Raw genomic sequence first — 24,415 nt, 5'->3', positions numbered from 1 at the left:
TGCACATGGCACTCTCTGGTCCTGGTCAGGGGACTTCACCTTTGGTGCAGATAAGGAACCAAGCCCTCCCCCTGTAGCTAGGCAACAGGCCTGCAGCTAGATGCTACTGGAAGTCATCTCTGTCAGGGACAGGTGGCAAAAGCAGCTCTGGAGGTCTGAACCCCAGAGGGTCAGGGCGGGGCCCTGCTCAGCTCCAGGCTGCCCCTGGCCACATCCTCTCTAGCCAGCCCCCCCCCTCCCCCCCCCCCCGCAGGCTTCTACTGGCTGCAGATGCTGTGGGGAGAAACTGCCCAGAGAGAGCCCAGGCAACCATGGGAGGGCGGGTATAGAAATGGGAGAGGCAGGCCACACGCCCTGCTCCTCTAGAGGGGCTGCCTGAGGAGGATCCAAGCTCTGCTTGATTGTGGCGCCCACCCCTTCCTCCCCAAACTGCATCAGATGCCCAGAAGCTTAGCATGTAAGGTAGAAGGAATGCCTAGAATGTGTATGTATGCCATGGATGAGAGACAAAGAACCTAGGAATGTGTATAAGGCAAAAACCCCGTCGCTGGAGAGGACTCTGCTGAGCTAGCCCTGGTGCAAATAAACAGTCCTTTTCTGAACCTCCAATGCATTCGGTTTGTCGCTTCCCACCGGCCTGCTTTCTGCCATAACTGGGGTGTTTTTACCTGTCAACTCCTCATTCCACCTCTACCCTCTTTTTAAATTTTTTTTCAGAAACGCAATAAAGAAAGGTCTTGAGGAACTTCGAAATGTAGAGCCTTTAGGAGAACTAGACATGGGGCCTGGATTTAAAAAGGTACAGACTGCTAGCACTCTAGTCTGCTTTGTCAAGTTCTTAGACTATTTTGGGGTATCTCACTGCTCTCCCCCAACACTCCTTCATTTTGTTGCAGGTAAATGAGCTAATTCAACCCGTGCACAAGAAAGGTAAGCTGCCTGCAGGCTTCCTGTGGTCTCGTCCGGGTAGAGTAGACAGGGCCTCCCTGAGGTCCCTACACAGACCCACCTTGGCCACTTCCCAGCACTGACACTGGAGCAGGTGCCTTCCTTCCATGTGCTGCAGGCTCCTCTGTGCAGCCAGGATAAAAGCCACCCAGTGATGTCTCTCAGAGCTGCATGGGATCCTGTGGGTGCATTCTTGGTTCTTATTAAATATGAGGTGCTTGACCTATACTCAGGCTGCACGAAAAAGTAAAAAGCAAAGCCCAGGGACCTAAGACTCACAAAATTCAGTGTGCATAAGAAAGAGCTGGCGTGGGGGGCAGGGGTGGGGGGGGGCAGGCCTCGCTGGCCGCACTCCTGTCTCTGCCACAGTTCTGGCTCTGACCCCTGTCGTTCAGCTTCTTCCCTTCGGTTCACTGGTCCTGTGACAGTGTATCCACCAGAGGGAAAGGCTGTGCTCAGCCGGAGCCATCTTCGTTTGGACAATAGGGTCGCAGCTGTAGTGAGGAAAGACGTGTGGAGCTGGTTGGGAACAGCGTTGAGCTGGGCGTGGGATCTGTGGCCCACATGCCTCTGACCACTGGAGTGTCCGCAGGCTCTGTCTGGAGCAGGACCCAGGCCTTAGACTCAGTGGGTCTGGCTTCTCCTCCCTTTACTCATCTGAAAGGCTGTGCTCACTGAAACAGCTGGAGTTGCCTTTCAGGGCAAAGGCTGCACATCTGGTAGCAGTGAGAGTTCAGTAGGAAGAGGCCTGAGCTGGGCTCAGTCTCTCCATCTGTAAAATAGGTCCTGAGTTAAGGCTCCTTTTCCTCCCAGAGTGGGCGGCAAAGCCCTCCTGGAGCTGGAGATGGTGGGTGAGTGGGTTTGAGCGACCTTCTCCCCAGAGGAGGAGGTGTGGGGAGCAGTGCTGTGGCCCTGCAGCCTGGGGCAGGTCACGTGGGTACCTTTACCAACCAGGCCAGGCCTGTTTCTCCTGCAGACAACCAAGCTGCCAGCCTCGTTATCAGCATGATAGGGGGATTGATGGTGGAAGAGGCAGTCTTCGAAACTAGGAGAGAAGTGAGTCCAGTCCAGATTTATCAGCTCTTGGCTCCATGTATTTTGGTGATTTATATGCAAAGCCTTCTTTCTCTTAGGCTTACAAGGCTCGGAATATGGGGGCCAAGGTTTACAGCGTGGGTTTAGAAGACTATAGCCGAAGGCAGGTAATTCTGAACAGGTAACAAGGGTACATGAGCCCATTTGGGGAACATTCCCAAAAGCAGTTTTCTTAAGGTAGCCCAAAGCATAGTTCCCTAACTCCCCAGAAGTGCGTGCACAAAGGGATGGCACTGCAGAAATGGGGAACAATGTTATGTAAAACTTTCAACAGGGGTGCCTGCGGGAGCATCCTCCTGCCCACCCCAAGGCTGGGCTGCTGGTGACACCAGGGTCTGGTCCTAGGAGTCTAATACGGCCTGAGTCCAGATACTCTCTCCTGGGGAGACCTGTTGGGTTCCAACATCTGGCTGGGACCCAAGTCACCTCACCTTTCTTTTAGCTGACACATATTGTGGAAGGTGAACACCAAATATATGAAAAAGGCAACTACAACACCATCGATAGCTTGGTTAATTCGGTGAGTATGGGCTTAAGGTGAGCAGGGACATAGAGAACCTTCTCATCATGACACCATGTTCACTGCTCCCTGACCTGCCATTGCCTCTCTCTATTACAGCTTGTAGACAATTCCTGTTTAGATGTTATGGGAGAGGACACTTACTTTGTTTGTGTAGGAGGTAAGAGCTAGAGTAAATGTTCTAGACAAAAGTGTGCATGCACTTTTTGTGGTGAGCATGGGTGTGTGTGTGTGGGGGGGGGTAAGAGCTTTGTGTATGTGGTATAGGTGTGCAAGGAGGGGTCGGAATGTGCATGGTATGTGTAAGGTGCAGGTGACTGTGGGATCTGTGGGTGTGTGGTGTGTCTGATGGAGTGGTCTGACTGTGTGTGGTGTGAGTGGAGGAGGTGACTGTAGTGTCTCTGGGTATGTATGGTATATGTGATGGAGGTGAATGTCGTTTTCTTGTTGGTATGTGGTTATGTGTGCATGATGTGGTGAGTGTGTGTGGAGTGTGTGGTAGCAGTGAATGTGGCATCTGTTGGTGTTTGGGGTGTGGAGGAAGTGTTCTGAGTGAGTGTGGTGTATGTAGAGGAGGTGACTGTAGGATCTGTGGATGTGTGGTGTGTCTGAATAGAGTGGCCTGTGTGTGGTGTATGTGGAGGAGGTGACTGTAGGATCTGAGGGTGTGTGGTTTGTCTGATGGAGTGGTCTGACTGTGTGTGGTGTGTGTGGAGGAGGTGACTGTAGGATCTGAGGGTGTGTGGTGTGTCTGATGGAGTGGTCTGACTGTGTGTGGTGTGTGTGGAGGAGGTGACTGTAGGATCTGAGGGTGTGTGGTGTGTCTGATAGAGTGGTCTGACTGTGTGTGGTGTGTGTGGAGGAGGTGACTGTAGGATCTGTGGGTGTGTGGTGTGTCTGATGGAGTGGTCTGACTGTGTGTGGTGTGTGTGGTCAGGGTGACGTGGGATCTGTGGGTACTTGGACTATGTGCATGGCCTAGTGTGTGGGATTGTGTGCTGTACACATATTTCTGCCCCTGTGGTGTGTGTGTGAGGGGGGCAGAGTTATGGTATAGGTACAGGTACGTAATTGCTTTTTTGCCAGCTATTCTCAGATATAATGGACTTAGAGCTTAGTGGAAGTGAAGGTCATCAGTGTGAGTCATTCAGCCCCGCACTGGGAGTTTTAAGTATATTGGAGAGTGATTGACGTACAAATCCAGTGTAGTTATCCTTTAAATCTCAAAACCAAAAGTCCAATGAAGAACTGAGAAAAATATTTTAGAAACCTCAACCAAACAGCCAGCAAATGGAATCCAACTGCAAATATCAAGGAAAGTGCATCAAGACTAACTGGGGGACCCCCAAGAAATGCAACTCGGATACCAGATTTAAAATCAATGTGATTTGGCGCATCAGCGAGACTGAGGAGAAGCATGGTTATCTCAGAGGGAAGGAAGCCTGTAGGACAGCGTTCCCCTCCACTGTCACCCCAGGACCAGGCAGGCGGCTGGCTCCATCCACACTAGCACTCAGGGCACACATCACCCCCAGGAGGAAAAGGCAAGGCTCCCCCTGACATGGATCTGGAACTTGATAAGGAGCCCTCCCTCTGCACCGCCCCTGAGGGAGCCTCATCAGCCTGGCGAGCACTTAATGGTAAAACTCAGGGCAGGACTCTGAACACAAATGAATTGGAAGACACTTTCATCAGGACTTCACTCCAAATAAGTCAGTGAGGGGTCCTGGAGCAGGGAGAGCAAGCCCTCCTTGGCTCGCAGCTGCTCTGGGGCAAGCAGAGGCCTCCCTGCCGCCAGGTCTGTGCTCCAGCACGCCCGCCACTCAGGGCCTGGGCACTGGAGGCCACGTCCCTACACCAGGCTAGCCCTGGACTCAGACACCTCTTAGCGGGACCATTGGGCCCTCCGAAGCCCTCCCTGGGCTCCTGGGTCCTCCTGCTGCCAAGGCTGGAGGTAGGGATGGGGCGGGGCGTCCTGCCAGCCCAGCCTCAGCTTCCTGGGTCCAGTCCCCCCACCCATGGAGGCCTGACACACAGGCCGCCCCCCTGATATCTCTTCTGACAAGAAGGCACCGCTGGCTCCCAGCAGCCCTGGGTCTGTCCCTCTCATGAGTCACTTGTCACCCAGTATGTACCATGGCTTCTGCGTGGCTGTGTCCATCGCTTTGTTTGTGTCGTTCACTTTTTCTTTATCCTCCAAACTTTTTCATGAAAATTATCAAACCTAGAACAAGCGGAAACAATCTTACAATGAAGGGCCCTCTCTCATCCCGGATTGTAAATTAATATCTGACCACACTTCCTTGTCACTCATCTATCCATATTTCTGTTTCTCCTCATCAGTTCCTCTCCATTTCTGATGCATTTCCATGTGCATTTAGTCATCAGGCTAACCTCTCCCACTGCCTTCCTTCCTTCTGCATAACTTGAATTACGACTGTTTGGGGACAGTTTCGTTTCTGAAATGCAGCAACCTCAGTGTATGGTTGAATGCTGTGACAGATACAAAAGCACTAGTGTAACCCGAACCCATGAAGAAACAACATGGCCAATGGCCCCAGTCCCCTCAGGCCCCATGCCAGGAATGGAGGATCAGAGACTCTTGTGGTCTTTTCCTCCCCTGACGGGTTTGCTGCTTTAAAACTCCTCCGCCCCTGACTCATGGGTAAGCCTGTGTCTGCCTGGTGCACTTGGCACAGTGTTTGGTCCTTCCTGTGGGTTTGCTGGGGATGCCCAAGGCTCGTCACCCTGGGAGGCAGGCTGCAGGTGGCTCCTGGTCATTCCTTTTCCAAATGTGACTGGCCCTGGAGGCTGGACGCTCTGTGTGGAGGCGGCGGCCAGCAGGGCTGGGGCAGGAGAGACCTGAAGGGCAGGACAGGAGCTGCGGGGCAGCACAGGCACACTCCTGCAGCCAGCCTGGGAGCGGAGCCACTGTCGGGCCATGATGGTCAAGGTCCCCTGACGCCCTCCCTGCTCCCTTCAGAGAAAAGCAGCATAAATCCTTGACCATGTGCCCTGCAGAGCCACCTCAGTGTCCTTGGCAAGGTCACTGTTACATGTATGTGCTCATGCCCTCCACGATATTTCCCAACCTTCTACACAGTCTTCCATTACAGGGATGCACCGAATATCTCATTAGTCCCCCCGCTGTCCTTCATGCGGCTTCTTTTCTTCCTGTGGTTGTTACTGTTGGAGGAATTGGGGTTCTGCATGCTGAGAACAGGAGCAGCTATGGGGGAAAGCAACATTTCTTTAACTTCAAAACTCTGAGCCCCTCCCCCTGGCACCCACTTTGGGAGACGTGCAGAGGTAACGGGACCCTCTGGGCAGTGCAGTGCCTGAGACACAGGGGCTCTCCTCCAGGGCCCAGTGGCAACTGAGCAGCACAGGAGGGAAGCAGGAAGCTCAAGGGAGGGAGGGAGGGCATCTGAGCCACGGGCAGCGGGCAGCGGGCATGGCTCCTGACCCGTGCAGCCCGGCTGTGCTCCTGGCTGTCCCATGACCCTGCTCAGCGGCCGCCCTCCCTCCTGTCCCACACATGGAGCAGGACGCGGGTCCCTTCCTTCACTGAGGCTGTGACCACCAGGGCGGCCGGCTTGCACTCACAGCCCTGGGAAGCTGAAGGCCACAGAGCACATCTCCGGGTACCAGGGGGGGCCTATCCCCAGCAGAAATGGTGTTGCCTGGCCCTGGAGCTGGCACTGTAGGACCGATCCAGGCCCTGTACCATCCAGGGGTCAGGGAAGGTACCCGCCTTCTCCAGGCACTGCTTCTCTCTCTGTAAGCCTGGGTAGTAACACCGAGCTTAGGGGTTCTTGAGAGCTTTAGGAGAAAGTTGAAGAATGGTGCATCATCCATGCTCAGTTAGTGGGGACTGTCACTTTGCACAGACATAGGAGCTCCTTGCCTTGCTTGCCCACAGATGGCGCCTTTCTGGTTCCTTCTGGCTTTGTGTGTGGCACATTGCTTAGGGACACAAGCCTGCCCTGAATGGGCCACACACCCGATGTCTCCGCACAGGGCCATCAGCTGGCCTGCCAGCTGCCTCTCAAACCAAAGGTTCTGTCTGGGGCTTCAAGGTGGCTCAGCCTGGTCCTAGGCCCTGGGAACTGCCTCAGGGACCCTCGGGCCAGGCAGGTACAGTGATCAAGAGGCATGGGCCCAAACAGAGGCCAGCATCGGCCACAGCGCAAGAGCCTGTTTTCTTTAAGGCAGAGGAGGCCAACGTGGTCTTGATGGAAGGGGTGTTGCAGGGAGACCTGCAGCCAGAAGGACCAGAAGGCCAGGCCCAGGGCCGCACTGGCCTTGCTGAGGAAGAGCCTCCAATGGACGGACTGTGGAGTGAGGCCGCCTGAGCCAGAAGCAGGCTGGAGGCAGTGACCTTGACCTGGCAGCAGGAAGACCTGCTGGCTCCCCTGCCCCACACCCCAGGACCCGGCCCACAGTCTGTCCTCACTGTGACCCTGGCACTTACCTCAAGAACTGCCAGGGCCTACATCCTGGGGATGCCAGGCCCAGAGCTCCAGCTCAGCACACCAGTGTCTCCACACAGGCAGAAGGAAGGCCCTGGGACTGCGGGCGGGGTAGGCTCATGGAGGGCCAGGAGGAGGCAAAGCAAGAGCATCTTCTGCAGACTTCTGTAGGCTCACTAAGACAGAATGGCCCCTTCCACGTGAGTCCCCTGTGTAGGGCCCTCGGCTCCTGCCTGCTGCAGCCACTGCACCCCCTGCCCTGGGCGCTCCCATGTTCCAGGCACAGAATGACAGGGAGGAGGAAAGGACCCCGAGTGTCATGAAGTCCCTGGGGTTCCCAGGCCTGGGTACTCAGCTCAGACCTGAGGCAGGGATGTCTTCACTCCTCTCATGTATGTAGGTGCCGGGGTGAGAAGTGCTGCTCCCCTCGGGGGGCCAGGGAACCCTGTCAGAAACCCAAGGCTGGTCTGTCCTGTGGAGGGATGAGGCTGGAGCCCTTCATAGGCTCCATGGTCAGGGGCTGAGCAGATCCCTGAGTGCCCGGGGCCCAGCCCTGCCTCCTCACAGTGCACCCTCAGTATCATCAGGTGAGGATGTGGCCGAGGGGGCACACAGATGTGGTCAGAGTCAGAATTGCTCCTCAGACTCCCCTGGGATTAGGGTGCTGGGGGGTGGTCTGCCCTACCTGAGAGCAGAGGCAGGACAGCACTGAGCCCTCCTCACACACATCTTTCCATGTCACCCTTGCAGAAAGCTACATTCTGGCTTTTTTTTCTTCTGTCCTAAAAGAACAAAACATAAATGACTATGTTTGCAGATATAACGTGGACAACACCACACTCTACAGTAAGTACCCCTGGGCCCGCCGTGTGACCGTGTCCCACAGCACACTGCATTCAATCAGCCTGCCAAGCCCTCCAAGCCCTGCTGACCATTGGCTGGGGCCGCTGGGAGACAGGGGCAGTTTGGGCAAGTGGAAGGAGGAACCTGGCTGTGGCCCTTCTTTTTTCATTGCCCAGAGGGAGGTCGTCCTTCCCCCAGGGCCAGGAAAGCTCCTTGGAGCAGGCCTTTGTCCCTATCCAGGAGGAGTTTGGACTCTGGGTCTGCCTTCACAGCTGCATTTTCGCACCCTCTCCTCAGCTTCCGGTTCCCTTGAGAGATGAGTAGTAAACCCCATGAGTGTGCGGGTGGGGATGGAGGCAGCTCTGGGACCTGAGTCTCTGCTAGGGGCACCGGTAACTTTCCCAGGAATGCATGTTCCCCCTGGATGGACAGAAGATGCCCTCTGCTAGGCCTGGCCCTGCAGTGTGGCACAGTGCCCATCACACACACGGAGCAGGTGCCTGCGTGCGTCCTTGACGAAATGAGTGCTCTGTTCTCAGCTTTTTTTCTCTCTTCTGTAAAATGGGGCCAATGCGAGGGTTGTCTAACTGAGGTTTATAACATGTAGAACAGGAATGTAGGACGGGCTTAATTTTAAAATAAAAGGCGGCCTCCATAATGGGAGCACTGAGGTGGGAATGCTGTTCCCCAGAGTGCTGGGACAGGCGGATGTTCTGCATCCTCCTCACTTCTCCCACTGAGCCCTCTTCACATGCATTGGATGTGATTGTATCTAGATCCTGGTGTCTTATCCCAGGGCCATCTGGTATACCCAGCACAGCTCCTCTCCCCAGCTCACTTCTCGGCCCTGTCTCCTCCTCCCACAGTGCACAGCATGGACCTCACTCCACACCACACGGGGTGTAGTGGCCTCAGGGAGTTGGGTTTCCCTTGTCTGTACTTTCTCGGCAGAGGCTTGGACTGAGGAACTCCTTTACAGGTGGGGCTCACAGTTAGTGAGCACTTAGCACACGGAGTGCCTTCTATATACTCTCTCAATTACTTCTCTCAGGAGACCAATTGGTACTCCGTTGTATGGATCCAGAAGCAGAGGAAGAAGCCACTAACAAGTTTGCTCACAGCCAGCACACTGTTATATTGAGGAAATGGGACATGACCTGTCCCCCAGGAAATGTCTTCAGGTGCTGCTGCTGTTGCCTGTGGGTATAGTGGTTCCCACCCTGGAAACCACCAGTGTTTCCCTCTGAACCTGTCCCACAGGGCTGTTTACTGTCTGGAGTTCTGATGCACTGAGGAGGATTACTCTGATTGTTTTTAATTACATATTTTTATGATTAACATTTCTAGAGAAAATTATAGAAAAATTTAGAGAAGCCTAAAGAAGAAAAAATGTAAACCAATGTTTCAATGTCTTATGTTGCCTGTTTTTATTTTAAAGAAATATTTTTAGAAGGCAACTGAAGTAAATATTGGTTTGAAACTCCTTTCCATTCAAACATGTCTTGCTAAGCCCTTAGTGTCCCAGGTGCCTTCCATCACCTCATTCTCCCGTTTCTGGACTATGGACCCTGTACTGAAAATCGCGTATCTTCGGAACTTTTCCTGCTAATTCCAACCTTCCTACCCCTCAGCCACAAATTCTTTCCCCAAACCATACTTTGTGATTATTTTCATTACCAGTACTAATGAAGGCACAAAACAATTCAGAAGTTTATAGCTAATATGAAAAATTAGAATTAAAATGCTGGCTCAGATGGAAATGGCCATTCTGTCGGCAATAGCCCTGACCTATGGCCGCAGCTCGAGGATGTAAATGGCTGGGCTCGGACTGCATAGATGCCTCAGTTACAAGTTAAGGAACTGTTCTGAGCCGCTGGAGTGTTACTTCCCAAGATCCATAAGTCACAGAAAGCAAAGCAGAGAAAGTCCGATTCCAAGGCTGCCCTGGCTCAAGGAATGGCACCACCATCCACCTGGTCACTCTGGTCAAAGCCTGCAGGACATCGCTGATTCCTCTTCGCTTTCATGCACATTCAGTGCCCTGGCAGGCCCTGTTGCCCCTGTGTCCCACACATACCCAGATCTGGCCAGCCCCTGGCCAGAGACACTGTACTTACAACAAAACTCCAACCTTTTCCCAGGGCCACAAGGCCCTGCCCTTCTCTCCTCACCCACTTCTTTCCTGCTCAGCAAGCACAGCTAGTTATGCCTCAGGGCCTTAGCACCCACAGCAGGGACACTCTACCCTTGGATATTTTCTTGGCTTTCCCTTCATCTCCTTCCAGTACTGCCTCCTCGGAAAGGCCTTATTATTACTATTTTTAAATCTTTATTGTTGAAAGTATTACATATGTCCCCATTTCCCCCCATTAACTCCTTCAAGCCCACCCCGCCCCCCTACCCCAGGCCTTCACTGCCCTATTGTCTGTGTCCATGGGTTATGCATATAGGCATACAAGTTCTTTGATTGATCACTTCTCACCTATCCATCCTCCCTCACCTTCTCTCTGAGATTCCACAGTCTGTTCCATGCTTCTATGCCTCAAGATCAGGGGTGGGCAAACTTTTTGACTCGAGGGCCACAATGGGTTCTTAAACTGGACCGGAGGGCCGGAACAAAAGCATGGATGGAGTGTTTGTGTGAACTAATATAAATTCAAAGTAAACATCATTACATAAAAGGGTACAGTCTTTTATTTCAATAGTTTTATTCATTTCAAACAGGCTGGATCCGGCCCACGGGCCGTAGTTTGCCCATGGCTACTCAAGATGGATTTTATTCAAACGTTTATTGTATTCATTAGATTCCACATGTGAGTGAGATCATGTGATACTTGTCTTTTTCTGACTGGCCTATTTCACTTAGCATAATACTCTCCAGGTCACTCCATGCTATCTCAAAAGGTAAGAGATCCTTCTTCTTTACTGCTGCATAGTATTCCATGGTGTAAATGTATCACAGCCTTTTTATCCATTTATCTACTGATGGGCACTTGGGCTATTTCCAGATCTTAGCTATTGTAAATTGTGCTGCTATGAACATAGAGGAGCATATATTCTTTCTGGTTGGTGTTTCAGGGTTCTTAGGATATCTTCCTAGAAGGGGGATTACTGGGTCAAATGGCAGTTCCATTTTTATTTTATCTTTTGAGGAAACTCCATACTGTTTTCCATAGAGGCTGCACCAGTCTGCATTCCCACCAGCAGTGTACTAGGGTTCTCTTTTCTCCACATCCTCACCAGCACTTGTCATTTGTTGATTTGTTGATAGAAGTCATTCTGACAGGAGTGAAAAAATAGCTCATTATCACTTTAATTTGCATCTCTCTGAAGATCAGTGATTTTGAGCATTTTTCCTTATATCTCTTGGCCATCTGTGTGTCCACTTTGGAGAACTGCCTATTTAGATCATTTGCCCATTTTTTAAAAATTGGATTGTTTGTCTTCCTTTATTAAATTGTATGAGTTCCTTGGATATTTTGGATATTAACCCCTTATCAGATATATCATTGCCAAATATGTTCTCCCATATAATGGGCCCCCTTTTCATTTTGTTGATGGTTTCATTTGCTGTGCAGAAGCTTTTTATTTTGATGTAGTCCCAGTTATTTATTTTCTCCTTAGTTTCCTTTGCCCTAGGAGATGTCTCTGTAAATATATTGCTATGAGAGCTGTCTGAGATTTTGCTGCCTATGGTTTTCTCTAAGATTTGTATGGTTTCACAACTTATATTTAAGTCTTTCACCCATTTTAAGCTTATTCTTGTGAATGGTGTAAGCTGGTAGTCTAGTTTCATTGGGGGGGTGGATGGGGGGCATGTATCTGTCCTATTTTCCAAACACCGTTTGTTGAAGAGACTCGCTATACTCCATTGTATGTTCTTGCCTCTCTATTAATTGAGGGTAATGGCATGTGTGGATTTCTGGGCTCGCTATTCCGTTCCATTAATATATTTGCCTGCTCTTGTGCCAGGACCAGGCTGTTTTGAGTACAGTGGCTTTGTAATATAACTTCATATGTGGTATTGTGATTAGTCCAACTTTGTTATTCTTTTTATTTATTTGCTCAGCTGCTATTGGCCTATTCAGGTTTTCTGATTCTTCCTGAATCAGTTTTGGGAGGTTGTATTTTTCTAAGAAATTTTCCATTTCACCCACATTTTCCAACTTGTTGGCATAGAGTTGTTCATAGTATTTTCTTACCATTTTCATACTTCTATGGTGTCAGTTGTTAGTTCACCTCTTTAGTTTCTGATTTTATTTATTTTGGTCCTCTCTGTTTCTTGATGACTCTGGTTACCGGTTCATCAATCTTGTTTATCCTTTCAAAGGACCAGCTTTTGTCTGCATTGGGTTTTGTTTTTTGTATTGTTTTTTAGTCTCTATGTCATTCATTTCTGCCCTAATCTTTATTATTCCCTTCTACTTACTCTGGGCTTTTCTTGTTATTCTCTTTATAATTCTTTAAGTTGTAGGGTTAAATTGTTTATTATTAATTTTTCTTGTTTTTGAGGTAGGCTTGTAGTGCTATGAACTTCCCTCTCAGGACTGCTTTTGCTGTGTCCCAGAGATTTTTGGTTGTTTTGTGTTCATTTCCATTTGTTTCCAGGAAGTTTTTATTTCTTTCTTCAGCTCATTGGTAACACTTTCATTGTTTATAACATGCTATTTAGCCTCTGTATGTTTGAATGTTTTTGAGTGTTTTTACAGTAGTTGATTTCTAATTTATTTTTTTTAAATATATTTTATTGATTTTTTACAGAGAGGAAGGGAGAGAGATAGAAAGTTAGAAACATCGATGAGCGAGAAACATCGATCAGCTGCCTCCTGCACATCTCCTACTGGGGATATGTCCGCAACCCAGGTACATGCCCCTGACCGGAATCGAACCTGGGACCCTTCAGTCCGCAGGCCGACGCTCTATCCACTGAGCCAAACCGGTTTTGGCATGATTTCTAATTTCATTCCATAGTGATCCGAGAAAAAGTTTGATATGATTTCAATCTTGTTGAATTTGTAGAGACTTGTTTTGTGTCCTAACATGTGGTCTATCTTTGTGAATGACCCATGTGCACTTGAGAAGAATGTATATTCTGCAGCTTTGGGGTGAAATGTTCTATAAATATCAATTAAATCCTCCTGATCCAGTGTGTTCTTTAGAGTCTCTGTTTCCTTGTTAAGTTTTTTTCTGGAAGATTTATCCAGTGAAGTCAGCAGGGTGTTAAAGTCCCCTACTATCACTGTATTGTTGTTGACCTCTCCCTGAAAGTCTTCTAGAAGCATTTTTATATATTTAGGCGCTCCTTCATTAGGTGCATATATGTTTACAGGGTTTTATCCTCTTGTTGGATTGATCCTTTTAGTATTATGTAGATACCTTTGTTGTCTCTTGTGATGGTCTTCATTTTGGAGTCTATTTTGTCAGATATGAGTATTGCTACTCCAGCTTTTTTTCCCCATTTACATTTGCATAGAAAAATTCTTTTCATTCACATCCTCTGTGAATCTGTTGTTCTGAGATGGGTCTGTTGTACACAGCATATATTTGGGTCATGTTTTCATGTCCATTCAGCTTCCCTATGTCTTTTGTTTGGAGCTTTTAATCCATTTATATTTAAGTTTATTATTGACAGGTATTATTTATTGCCATTTTAATTCTGTATGTCTATGTTTCACTCTCTCTCTATTTCTTCTCAGTACAGAAGTCCTTTAGAATTTCTTGCAGTTCTGGTTTAGTGGTGACTAACTCCTTTAGCCTTTTTTTTGTATGGGAAGCTCTTTATTTCACCATCTATTTTTGAATGATAGCCTGTGGATACAGTAATCTTGGTTTCAGATCCTTGCTTTTCATTTCTTTGAATACTTCATACCATTCCCTTCTGACCTATAGAGTTTTTGTTAAGAAATTAGCTCACATTGTTTTGGGAGCTCCTTCGTAGGTAGCAAATTTATTTTGCTGACTTTACTCTCTTTGTCTTTAACTTTTGACATTTTAATTAGGTTTGTCTGTGCATGGGTCTGTTTGGGTTCTTCTTGCTTGGGACTCTCTGTGCTTCCTGAACTTGTATGACTTTTTCCTTGACCAGATTAGGGATGTTTTCTGCCATTATTTATTCAAACACATTCTCTATCCCTTGCTGACTATATTCTCCTTCTGGCACACTTTTTATGCAGACATTTTTATGTTGTTCCACAGCTCCCTTAAGTTGTCCTTTCATTTTTTTATTGTTTTTTCTTTTTGGTTCTCTGATTGTATGATTTTTGTATCCTATTTTCTAATTCGCTGATCTGATCCTTGGCTTCCCCTAATCTGGTATGTATTCCTTCCATGGTGTATTTTTTTTTGGGGGGGGGGAAGAGGGGAAGGAGAGGGGAAGGAGATCCCATGGTGTATTTTTAAATATTTTTTATTGATTTCAGAGAGGAAAGAAGAGGGAGAAAGAGATAAAAACATCAATGATGGGAGAGAATCATTGATTTGCTGCCTCCTGCACGCCCCCCACTGGGGATTGAGCCTGCAACCCAGGCATGTGCCCTTGACCAGAATTGAACCTGGGACCCTTCAGTCCACAGCCCAACGCTCTATCCACTGAGCCAAACCAGCTAGGGTGTCCACAGTGGTTTTTTATTAGTGCTATATCATTTTTCACGATTACTACCTGGTATATCTTTTCTCAAGCTGTTGAGCATCTTTGCCATCATTATTCTGAACTCTATGTCTGATAACTTTTTATCTCCATTTCATTTAGCTCTTCTTCTGGAGAATTCTCTTGTTCTTTCATTTGGGGGTTGTTTTTTGTCTCCCCATTATGGCTGCCTATTTGAATTTATGACTATGTATTAGGTATATATGCTATGCCTCCCAACCTCTAGTACAAGACAGTGTCAAGCACCGTTTCTGACTCATTAGATCAGGCAAAGACTCAAATCTTCCAGAGACCTGCCTCTGCCTATAGACTGATTGGATTCAGTCTTGAGTAGCATCAGGCAATTTTCCATAAGTGTGGCAAGGAGTTTTCTAACAGGGTGGGGCAATTGCTTCTGCTTGGAGGCTAATTGTTATTTTAAGTCTCTTAATGGGCTTTGGAAAATTCTCAGGGTTGGGCAAGGAGTTTTTCAATTGGGTGGGGAAACTGTCTTTCCCCCAGGCAAAAAACACTTGGATAGTAAAGGTCTGCCTGAGAAAGGTGTCTTCTGCAATGTGAGGGAATGACTCAGCACTTGAAACCATGCTGTCTGCCTTCTGAGCTCTAACCCCACAGCCCCCAACTCTGGCTTATGCTCACACATATGCAGTCCACTCTGCCCTTCCTCTACCAGAGCCCAAAATGAGTGGCTGCATGTGGAATTTTGTGTGTTGGCCCTTTAAGAGGTTCCTGCATTTCCAGCTGTCTCTCCTTGGCAGAGAGAAACTCTGCCTCTTTTCGAAGCTAGATGATTTGTGGGCACCTTTCTGGTAATCTCTGGTGGGGGTCCAGCTTGGGATTTAGAACCAGAGATCTTAGTGGCACCCCCTCCCCTCAACAGCTGAGATATCTCTCCAGAACTTCAGCTTCTGTCTGTAGGAGCTCGGCCAGCCCTTTCCCACCTCTGCCCTTCCTACCAGTCTCTATACCGTTTCCACTTTCCATCCTTGGTTATCAAGGTTCTCTCCAGCTACTCTTCAGTTGATTAGTTAGGATGTTCTTGTTTGTTTGTTTGTTTGTTTTGTATTTTTTTTGTAATTTCAGTTTAGTCCTGGGAGTGTGTATGTGTAGCATTCACTTCCTCTACCGCCATTTTTAATCTCCAGGCCTTATTATTAATAATAATTTTCAACAATATACAAAAGTACCACAAATTGAATGATGAACTTGAAACAACCATCACTCTACTATCAATAACTATAAAACCTGATGAATATGATTTTGTTGATATCACCATTTGTTATTTTGAAGAAAATCACAAACATCAAAATATTTCATGTATAAATATGTCAGTTTGTCTAAAGAGAAATTGTATCCTAAATATATGACAGGCCCCCCATTCCTCAGCAGCTATCACTCTCCATTCCCTATCCCTTCCGTTTTCTTTGAGGTCATAATACTGTTCACACACTGGCATGTATTTCATTCATTGTTATTTCATTCTTGGTCTCCTTCTTCAATCTCTATAATGACCTTGAGAACAGGCTCTGCCTGCCTTTTTCCCATTAAACACCAGAGCAGTGCACAGTGCCTAGAGCATGGAGGGTGCTCAGAAGAAGGCAGGGAAGAGATGTTAGCATCTACCAAAGTGTCAGTTCTGCTTGCCAAGGATGGGTGGAAGGGGAGACATATGGGTAGATATGTCCATTGACATTATTCTTCATGATTTTCTTTTAGCACTAAAAGCCATCAATATAACAAAAGTGAAACTACTATGCCAAGGACACACATTTGAGAAGGACCGACAGTAAGTGTTTCAAGATGGGAGCCAGGCTGGCAATTCAGGACCCCATCAAGTGTCTAGAAAATGGGATGCCAGCTCTGCTGAGGTAGCACATGTCTGTCTCCAAGAAGGCTCAGGGCACCCTCAGGAATCTGATGAAGAGGGCAGAATGGGAAAGGTGAAGTGCAGTGATAAGGAGGGCAGGATGGAGAAGATGAGGTGCAGTGATGAAGGGGGCAGGATGGATGGGGAAAACAATGTGCCCTGGTGATGGTAATTTTGCTTTCAGCAGCCTTTTATAGCTAAGCCAACATATTGTATAAACACAGAAGACATATTGTAGGTATGGTGACACCAAGCAGCCATTTCTCATCACTCAGCCCTAGGCCATGGAGGCACCCACTCCTATGCAGGGCTCCTCACTGTCTTCTCAGTCTTCTTTGCAGAGGTGACTGTAGTGCATGAGGATGAGCTCTCCTTACCCATGTTGTCAGTTCTCAGGTGGCCCCAACACCTGATATTGAAAGTCATTACAATGAGGAGAGCTGTGGGTTATGGTTGTTGCTGAGTGCCAGAACTGTGTCTATCCAGGATACTGGTTACCATCTGCCCTCTTTGTTCTTTAGGATGGTCGTTGTCGATTACAGCCTCAACAATGGTGTCAAATTCCAGGACCAAACTTTGAAAATGACCAGTAGGAAATGTGTGAGTGTCAGGTTGTTGTTGTGCAAAGCTCCTGCAATGGAGGGACAGATACCCTTCAGAGGCAAGAGAGGGGAACAATGACCCCAGGCAGTTCCAGCAAGGAGCTTGATCAGACAGGAGAGCATCTCACAGATCACCCAGGGCCTTTCAACTCCACTTGGGGGGAAGGGAGCTGACACCCAACTCAAGCTTGGGAGTTACCCTGGGTGCAGCCAGATGTCCAGGCCCTGCAGAACATCTGCTTTCTCTGTGAGCAAGTGTCACTGATGCACATGGAGGGAAAAATTAGAGCTCCAAGCAAACGCCAGAAACTGTTCTGAGGCTTTTCCCACATTATCTCCCACCTTGCCACCTGCTCTGGCCCAGGTCTAGTGGTAGGGAGGTCAAGGTCTATCTGGATTCCAGCTGAAGTGAGTAGGACAGGCAGAGTCCAGAACCTCTGGGATACCCAGACCTCCAAAGACAGGTCCAGAAACAGGATGTTGACAGTGGGACCAACAGTAGCCCTATGCAGTGTGTTCCCACTGCATTGATGCAGCTGGTGAAGGGCTCTGAACTGACTCAAGACCATCACAGCCCTGGCTTCTGCTTGGGGAACACATGCTGTCATTTCTCAGATGACTGGAGAGAGAGGCAGCAGGCAGATGGAGCAGGTCTCCTGCTGCTGCATCCGCACCCCTCCCTCTCAGTGGACCCATGCTCTTCCTCCCCCACTGAGTATCTAGATTATATGGTTCTCACAACAACCCTTTAGTGTCAGCTGAGGCCTGCAGTGAGGGCTGCTTTGTCACCCACAGAGGCCTCAGACTACCTGGTCAAGGCTGAGGCAGAGTGTCTGATCAGATCTAGTGGTGGGGTCCGTAGCCAAGGGCTCACAGGGCTCCTGTCCCAGCCCTGACCTCCTAGCCTAGCCCCTCTGTAGTTACAGGCCCAGCACAGCCCATAGGCCACTGCAGATGGGTCAACCTGAGAAGAAGGAAGTAGTTGGACAAGGCAGTAGGTGGGGGATGCCTGGTGCTGGTCAATGCTGAGTGGAGGCTACCAAGGCCCACAATAAGCCACCCCTTGTGTGCTCTCCACAGCACAATAAATCAACGGTCCCTCCAGATACTCGAAGACTTACCAAGCCACCAGTTCGGCTAACTAGAAGGTCAACCACCCCATGACCTGCCAAGCTACCTGCCCTGAAAACCCACAGGCCTTCAGCCCTACCATCCACCAAACCACCTGTGCTGAAAACCAGCAGGTCTCCAACCCCACCACATACCAAGCCACCTGCCCCTGCAATACACAGGCCTCCAACCCTAACATGCCAAGCCACCTGTCCCTACAACCCTCAGGCCTCCAACACCACCACCAACCATACCACATGTCCCAAAAATCCGGAGGCCTCCAACCCCACCAGCTACCAAGCCACCTGCCCCTACAACCCTCAGACCTCCAACCCCACCACCTACCAAACCACCTGCCCCTACAACACACAGGCCTCCAACCCACCACCTACCAAGCCACCTGTACTTACAACCCTTAGACCTCCAACCCACCACCTACCAAACCACCTGCCCCTACAACACACAGGCCTCCAATACCACCACTTACCAAGTCACCTGCCCCTACAACCCTCAGACCTCCAACCCCACCACCTACCAAGCCACCTGCCCCTACAACACACAGGCCTTCAACCCCACCAGCTACCAAGCCACCTGCCCCTACAACACACATACTTCCAACCCCACCACCTACCAAGCCACTAGTCCCAAAAGCCCTCAGACCTCCAACACCACCACCTATCAAGCCACCTGTCCCTACAACACACAGGCTTCCAACCCCACCACCAACCAAGCCACCTGCCCCTACAACACACATACCTCCAACCCCATCACCTACCAAGTCACCTGTCCCTACAACCCTCAGGCCTCCAACCCCAACACCTACCAAGATACCTGTCCCTATAACCCTCAGACCTCCAAGCCCACCAACTACCAAGCTACCTTCCCTGACAACTCACAGGCTTTCAACCCCACCACTTGACAATTTACCCATCCCACCAACACGCAGGCCTCCAACCTCACCACCTGTCCAACCACCTGCCCTGCAGTCTAGCCCACCACCTCCTCCACCGATCAAGCCCACTGTCACCCGTCCGTACTTGGTTTTGCTCATCCCGGCCATGCTCATGTTCCCCTTGCTCTTCTGTTGCATCTGGCCGCTATGCTTCAAGAAGGTGAGTGACTCCTGCCCACGCAGCCCTGTGACCAACCCCAGGGGAATAGCATGCCTGCCTGCCTGATCCCACCTGTGGGAGGTTCCCATAAGCTCCATATGGCCACATGAGCAGACAGAGATACACTCTGTCCTCCTCTCCCGGCACAGCAGGGCTTCTAAGGAGTCTCCTGCCTCATGCTTGCTTCAGAGAGGTGACTCATGTGCTTCCCTGGACCCTGGGAAGAAGTGAACCCAGACAGCCAAACACAGGGCTGCCTCACAGCAGCCAGGATTCAGAAGGACTCAGGGGACATAATGGAGGATGCCAGTGCTGGCGAGGAAAGAAGTGGTCCCACTGGAGGCATGGGTAGCCCCAAAGGGAGAATGATGCTGGCCATACTCACAACCCCTGGGGCAGCTGTGCCTTTGAAAACTACCTGGGTCTCTGCACATCTCCAGGGCCTCCCGGCATGCCTTCTTCAGTCATTACTAAGGGCCAGGTTGTGCTGGGCCCCTGCTGAGCACAAGGGGACACATAGGAAGGTGCCAATGTCCTTGCAGGAGCTCTCAGTCTGGTATCTGGTCCCTCCCAGCTGTGCTTATGTCTCTTTAACCTTCTAGACCGTCAAGGAGCCACCCCCAGTGCAGAAACCAGGAAAGGTAAGTCCTGGTTTGGTCCTGATGTCAGCAGGCCTGGTGGGCACAGTGACCTTGACAGAGGCCACCTGCAACCTTGGGGCTACTTCCACTCCCCACCCACCAGCTCCACCCACCTGGGCAGAGAGCCAGGAGGAACAAGAGGGTGTCAGAAGCCCAAGGAGGACATGGAACTCAGAATGTCACCCAGACAACCTTGCCCTGCGCCCAACATGGCCTGATCCAAGGCCATTGTCACTGCAATGGCAGCCTAGGGGAGCCTGTTGCAGCCACTGCTAGGGTCCCAGTGACATAAAAGGGGCTTTTCTTGCCAATTCCCAAAGTACTGTTTGCAGGGGTCCTTCCTCAGAACCAGGTGAGCTTTTCGAAAAGGAGCCTCAGGTCAGGGACCTGGATACCCCTGCAGGCTCTGGTGTACCCAGGGCTCCATTTCCTCGGTCCCCTCCCTGTGTCCTCCCAGGGCAGGGGCATGGCTGGTGGTGGCCTGTAAGGACTGCAGGGCTGAGGAGGGTGCAGGGAGTCTGACCTGGCACTGAGCTGTGAGGGAGGCCAGACCCAGGGGAGCACAGGCACCTCGGGGCAGGTGAGCAGGTTGAGGTGGCTCAAACCAGTGCCCATATAAAGTAGGTGAACCTGGGCATGGTGTCCTTGAAACTTGGGGCCTGGCATCAGGGTAGGGGAGGCGAGAGGTGGGGGCAGGCGGGGGGGGGGGGAGACAGGCCTCACAGCACTGGGAGGCCTCTGAGCTGGCTGCAGTGTGACATGGGAGGCTGGATCTGTCAGAGTCAGCTAATGCAGCCCGTCACTGTCTAGTGCTCTCACCCTGACAGCCCTCCAGCACAGCACACAGCCCAGGACCAGGCTTCCAAGGGCAGTTTGAGGGAAACGAAGGGAACTGGAAAGTACCCCCTGGTCTTTCTGGAAAGAGCCGTGTGTGCAAACACACAGAATTTTGCCCGTGTCTTCCCTGAAGGGCTCTCTGTGATGGGGCAGGTGCTACTCATTGGTGCGGGACTTCTCCCACAAATGATTGCTGAGTGGCTGAAAGCTGACAGGTGCGGGGCTAAAGGAGCTGCCAGGCCAGAAAGCAGTGTTTTCTCTTTCTAGGAGCCAGAGACACGTCCCATACAGACATGTCCCACGGTGATTGTCCCTTGTTGTGGGTGCCAAGAAGACAGCATGCAAAGAATGGAGGTGAGAGGTCTCCTAGGGGTGGGAGCTGTGACCTAAGACTAAGATGTGGGAGGATAGGGCTGCAGGTTCATGCCACACAGTCCTGGGCACCAAAGGCGTGGCTTGTGTGAGATGAAATGTATGGGCACTGGACTTCTGTCACTTGGGTACTCACCCCAGGTCTCCCATTGGGCTTAGGGATTTCTGTGGCTGGCTTGCAGCTGGACCACCTTGGTTCTCACGGAAGTTGTCATCAACTCAACCAATGACTGGGGTTTCATTGGCCAGCAGATGGATGTGTAAAATCAAATTGAATCATAAACAAACTAGCACAGGCAGGGGGAAAGCTCTCAGTCAAGTGCATACCACCACTGAACCACCCAGAAATGCCAGTGGCTCCTACTGTTCTTGCAGAAGTCCCCTCAGCAGAGTGTGGGCAGAGCTCACTGCATGGTCCTGGTGATCCTCTGAATTGGGGTGCTAAGGGCCCCACAGAGGAAGGGCCTGAAGGAAAAGTCCTTCTCCCAGGAAGTGCTGTGGTCACCCTGGGAGGAGAAGGCAGCCTGGAAGGAACACAAGGTGACGGGTGGAGAAGGCAAGGCCCCATTGACTGGTCTGAGGAAGAGAGACCCCCACAGTGTCTGCTGGGCTCTGCTCTTCTCTCCCACAGTCTGCCCTGTCCCTGTCAGATCTATTGCTTCTTCCCTGAGATTCAGATGTCAGCTGCAGGGCTAACCCTGCCTTGCCCCCTGACAGTCAGAGGGGGACACGGAGAAGCCACACATACTTCAGGCAGGGCTGTGGCTGCTTGCCAGGACCTTGTGCTACCAGCTCACAGGCCTGCACTCAGTGACCACCCCCCTCCCCCAATACACACAGGAGCTGCCTGGCCCCTGCCCCAGGTCTAGGCTGCACTGATGTCCCGGGAAGTTCCTATGACAGAGTGCTCACAAGCCATAGAGCCGGAGGGAATTAGACCTTCTGGAGGCAGCATCCATGCCTACAGCTTCCTCACAGCCACATCTGCTTTTCAGGAAAAACTGGACATCTTGTGTGACTTTGTTCAAAACTACAACCAGGTGCCATTGATGTATTGTCAGCTCTGGGACAAGGTAAGCAGGAGCATGGGGTAGGCTCCTTGCTTTTTGCCCTTGACAGTTGGCCACTGGGATCGTGGGTCAGAGAGATCTGTCTGGGCATCTGCCAAGGGAGATGCTCAAAGCGTGGAGAAATGGGGGCTCAGGAGCCTCTCCTGTCAGTGCTGCATGTGGCACCACTCATTTCCCATGCATTGTGGTCTCAAGAGTACCAGGAAACTCTTATCTAGAGCATTACCTCGCATGTGCCAACTATAATAAAGGAAGGCAAACAGCAATTTCTATTGGCCTCCCAGCCCATAGACCCTCCCCCCCTGACCACTGACCCGTGAGTCCTCTATCTCCACCCCATCCACTGAATGTCTCCTGAGCTGGTCACTCAGGGCCAGGAGTAGTGGAGCGCATGGTGTCACCCTCCCAATGTTGTTTGACCAACACTGACTGCGTTTACCAGACAGTAAATATTTCCTCTTTGGATCATTGACTGGAAGAGAAGCCAAATTGTGATAATTTTTCTCCTTAGAATAATCATAATGATGGTAAATTTTTGTTGGATCTTTCACATGGGACAGCTGGGAGCCTAAGAACTTTACATGTTTTTCTACATTACTTTTGCCAGCAAAAGTAGGTATTAATATTTTTGTTCAGTTTACCAAGGGGACTGATGCGCAGAGAGGCTGAGTGACTTGTCCCAGCTCACAGAGGCCAGGAGTGACAGAGCTGGACTCAAATCCAAGGCCTGGCTCCACCCTTCTCCCTGCTCTGCCCCCTTTTGAGTCAGCACTTCTGATCTCAGGAGGTTACCCCCAAACCACCAGAAGGCTCCCCTACTCAGGCCCGGGCCCAAGGAGCGTGGTTCTCCTGCCTCACCAGGCAATCACCTGCCTGGGCTTTGTGGTGCTCAGACCCTTTGCTCAGATGGCCCAGGGAGCCTAGAGGGTGCTCTTGTCCCCAGGGTCTGCAGTGAGGGCTTCATGGCCACATCCAGCGAATCCTGACTCTCAGTGGATAGGTAGGTGGGCATTTCGAAGCTCTGGGCTGTATCATTCTTATCCCTTTCTACGAGGCCTTGGGTGCTGCAGCCTCCACAGCCTGTCACCCATCAGAGGGTGTCCCTACTGCCATTGATCTATGGGGCTGTGTCCAATCTAAGGACCTTGGAGAGAGCTCATCCCTTCACCACACACTCATTTAGAGAGAATAGCAATGCTGGGGTGGTGGGGGCTGTAGGGCCTCGCTCATCCTTGCTTCCCAGGCTCTCAGTCCAGGAACATCAGACAAGTTCCAGCAAAGGGAGTGCAGAATCACGAAACTAGTACTGCCCTGAGAAAGCAGGACAGACTTTTGATGCCTGTACCAAGGCCCCAAGGAGGAGCCCTGGCTGGATCCCAGCGCCCATGGAGAGGAAGGGAATCACAAAGGGTCACCCTGCGGTCCTCATGCATCCTGACTCCCACCCCCTTGAGCCAAGAAGACTATACAGCCTCCGGTGCCCATTCCAATGACTTCTCAGGGACATTCTCTCTCTTCCCTACAGGGCAGGTGCATTGATGTCACCCTAGTGAACCCCCACTGCATACAAATGCCCTATGGCTCAATGGCCTGCCTTGGACCCAGCCAGGACTACTTCCCCCTCAACAGCTGCTGCTCATGGTGCCAACACCACCCTCAGATATGCTCCCAACTTCCCTCAAGAATGTATCCCCTCACCAGCTGCTGCTCGTGGTGCCAACACCACCCTCAGATACGTTCCCAACTTCCCTCAAGGATGCTGCCGCTGATCCCCCCCACTGCCCGTGCACTCTGCAGAACTACCTTGTCACTCCCACCCCATAGGCAACCTCTAAAACATTAAACAGCCCAGAATATTAAGAGCCCTTTGTGTACTGAACTGGACATATATTGAGTCCAATGCTGAACATTGAGACTTGGTTTAAAGTCAAAAGGAGTTGGATTTGTTGCTGATTAGCATGAAAGATTATTAGCAGGTGAGCATTTGCCCTCTGTGTGAGACATACCTACCAATACTACTCCTGCAGGAAAAAGCACCATGGTGTCCTGTGAATGTAGACATGGATGATTCCCACAACCACAGCCTGGTCTTTGCTCACCACGGACAGTCATACCTGGGGTTTCAGTCATATTCAGGTCTTTGAAAAAAACCCCAAATCATCTTTAAAATATAAATATAATCCAGTGTCTATATTCACTGGCTTTTACTAAATCACTTAGGCAAGTTACTTAACCTATCAGTGCTTTATTTTCTTAATTGAAAAGTTGGAGATAATGGTG

At 50.2% G+C, this 24,415-nt stretch overlaps 1 protein-coding gene across 1 annotated transcript in view; it reads left to right on the top strand.

Annotated features, from left to right (window-relative positions):
- The window catches only part of LOC132214627 (anthrax toxin receptor-like), a 76,774-nt gene extending 52,796 nt beyond the window's left edge, over nt 1-23,978 (top strand). Inside the window, exons 4-17 of the mRNA XM_059661964.1 lie at nt 718-799; nt 897-930; nt 1,925-2,004; nt 2,082-2,150; nt 2,486-2,563; nt 2,663-2,723; nt 7,786-7,881; nt 16,241-16,310; nt 16,913-16,991; nt 19,090-19,215; nt 19,818-19,856; nt 20,961-21,047; nt 22,061-22,138; nt 23,661-23,978. Coding sequence (XP_059517947.1) covers nt 718-799; nt 897-930; nt 1,925-2,004; nt 2,082-2,150; nt 2,486-2,563; nt 2,663-2,723; nt 7,786-7,881; nt 16,241-16,310; nt 16,913-16,991; nt 19,090-19,215; nt 19,818-19,856; nt 20,961-21,047; nt 22,061-22,138; nt 23,661-23,978 — 1,297 coding nt within the window. The remainder of the gene's footprint in view (nt 1-717; nt 800-896; nt 931-1,924; nt 2,005-2,081; nt 2,151-2,485; nt 2,564-2,662; nt 2,724-7,785; nt 7,882-16,240; nt 16,311-16,912; nt 16,992-19,089; nt 19,216-19,817; nt 19,857-20,960; nt 21,048-22,060; nt 22,139-23,660) is intronic.
- The last annotated feature ends 437 nt before the right edge of the window (nt 23,979-24,415 follow it).

Source organism: Myotis daubentonii, chromosome 13 (genome assembly GCF_963259705.1).
Source record: "Myotis daubentonii chromosome 13, mMyoDau2.1, whole genome shotgun sequence".
NCBI lineage: Eukaryota > Metazoa > Chordata > Mammalia > Chiroptera > Vespertilionidae > Myotis > Myotis daubentonii.
This window is presented reverse-complemented; position numbering and strand designations above follow the sequence as displayed.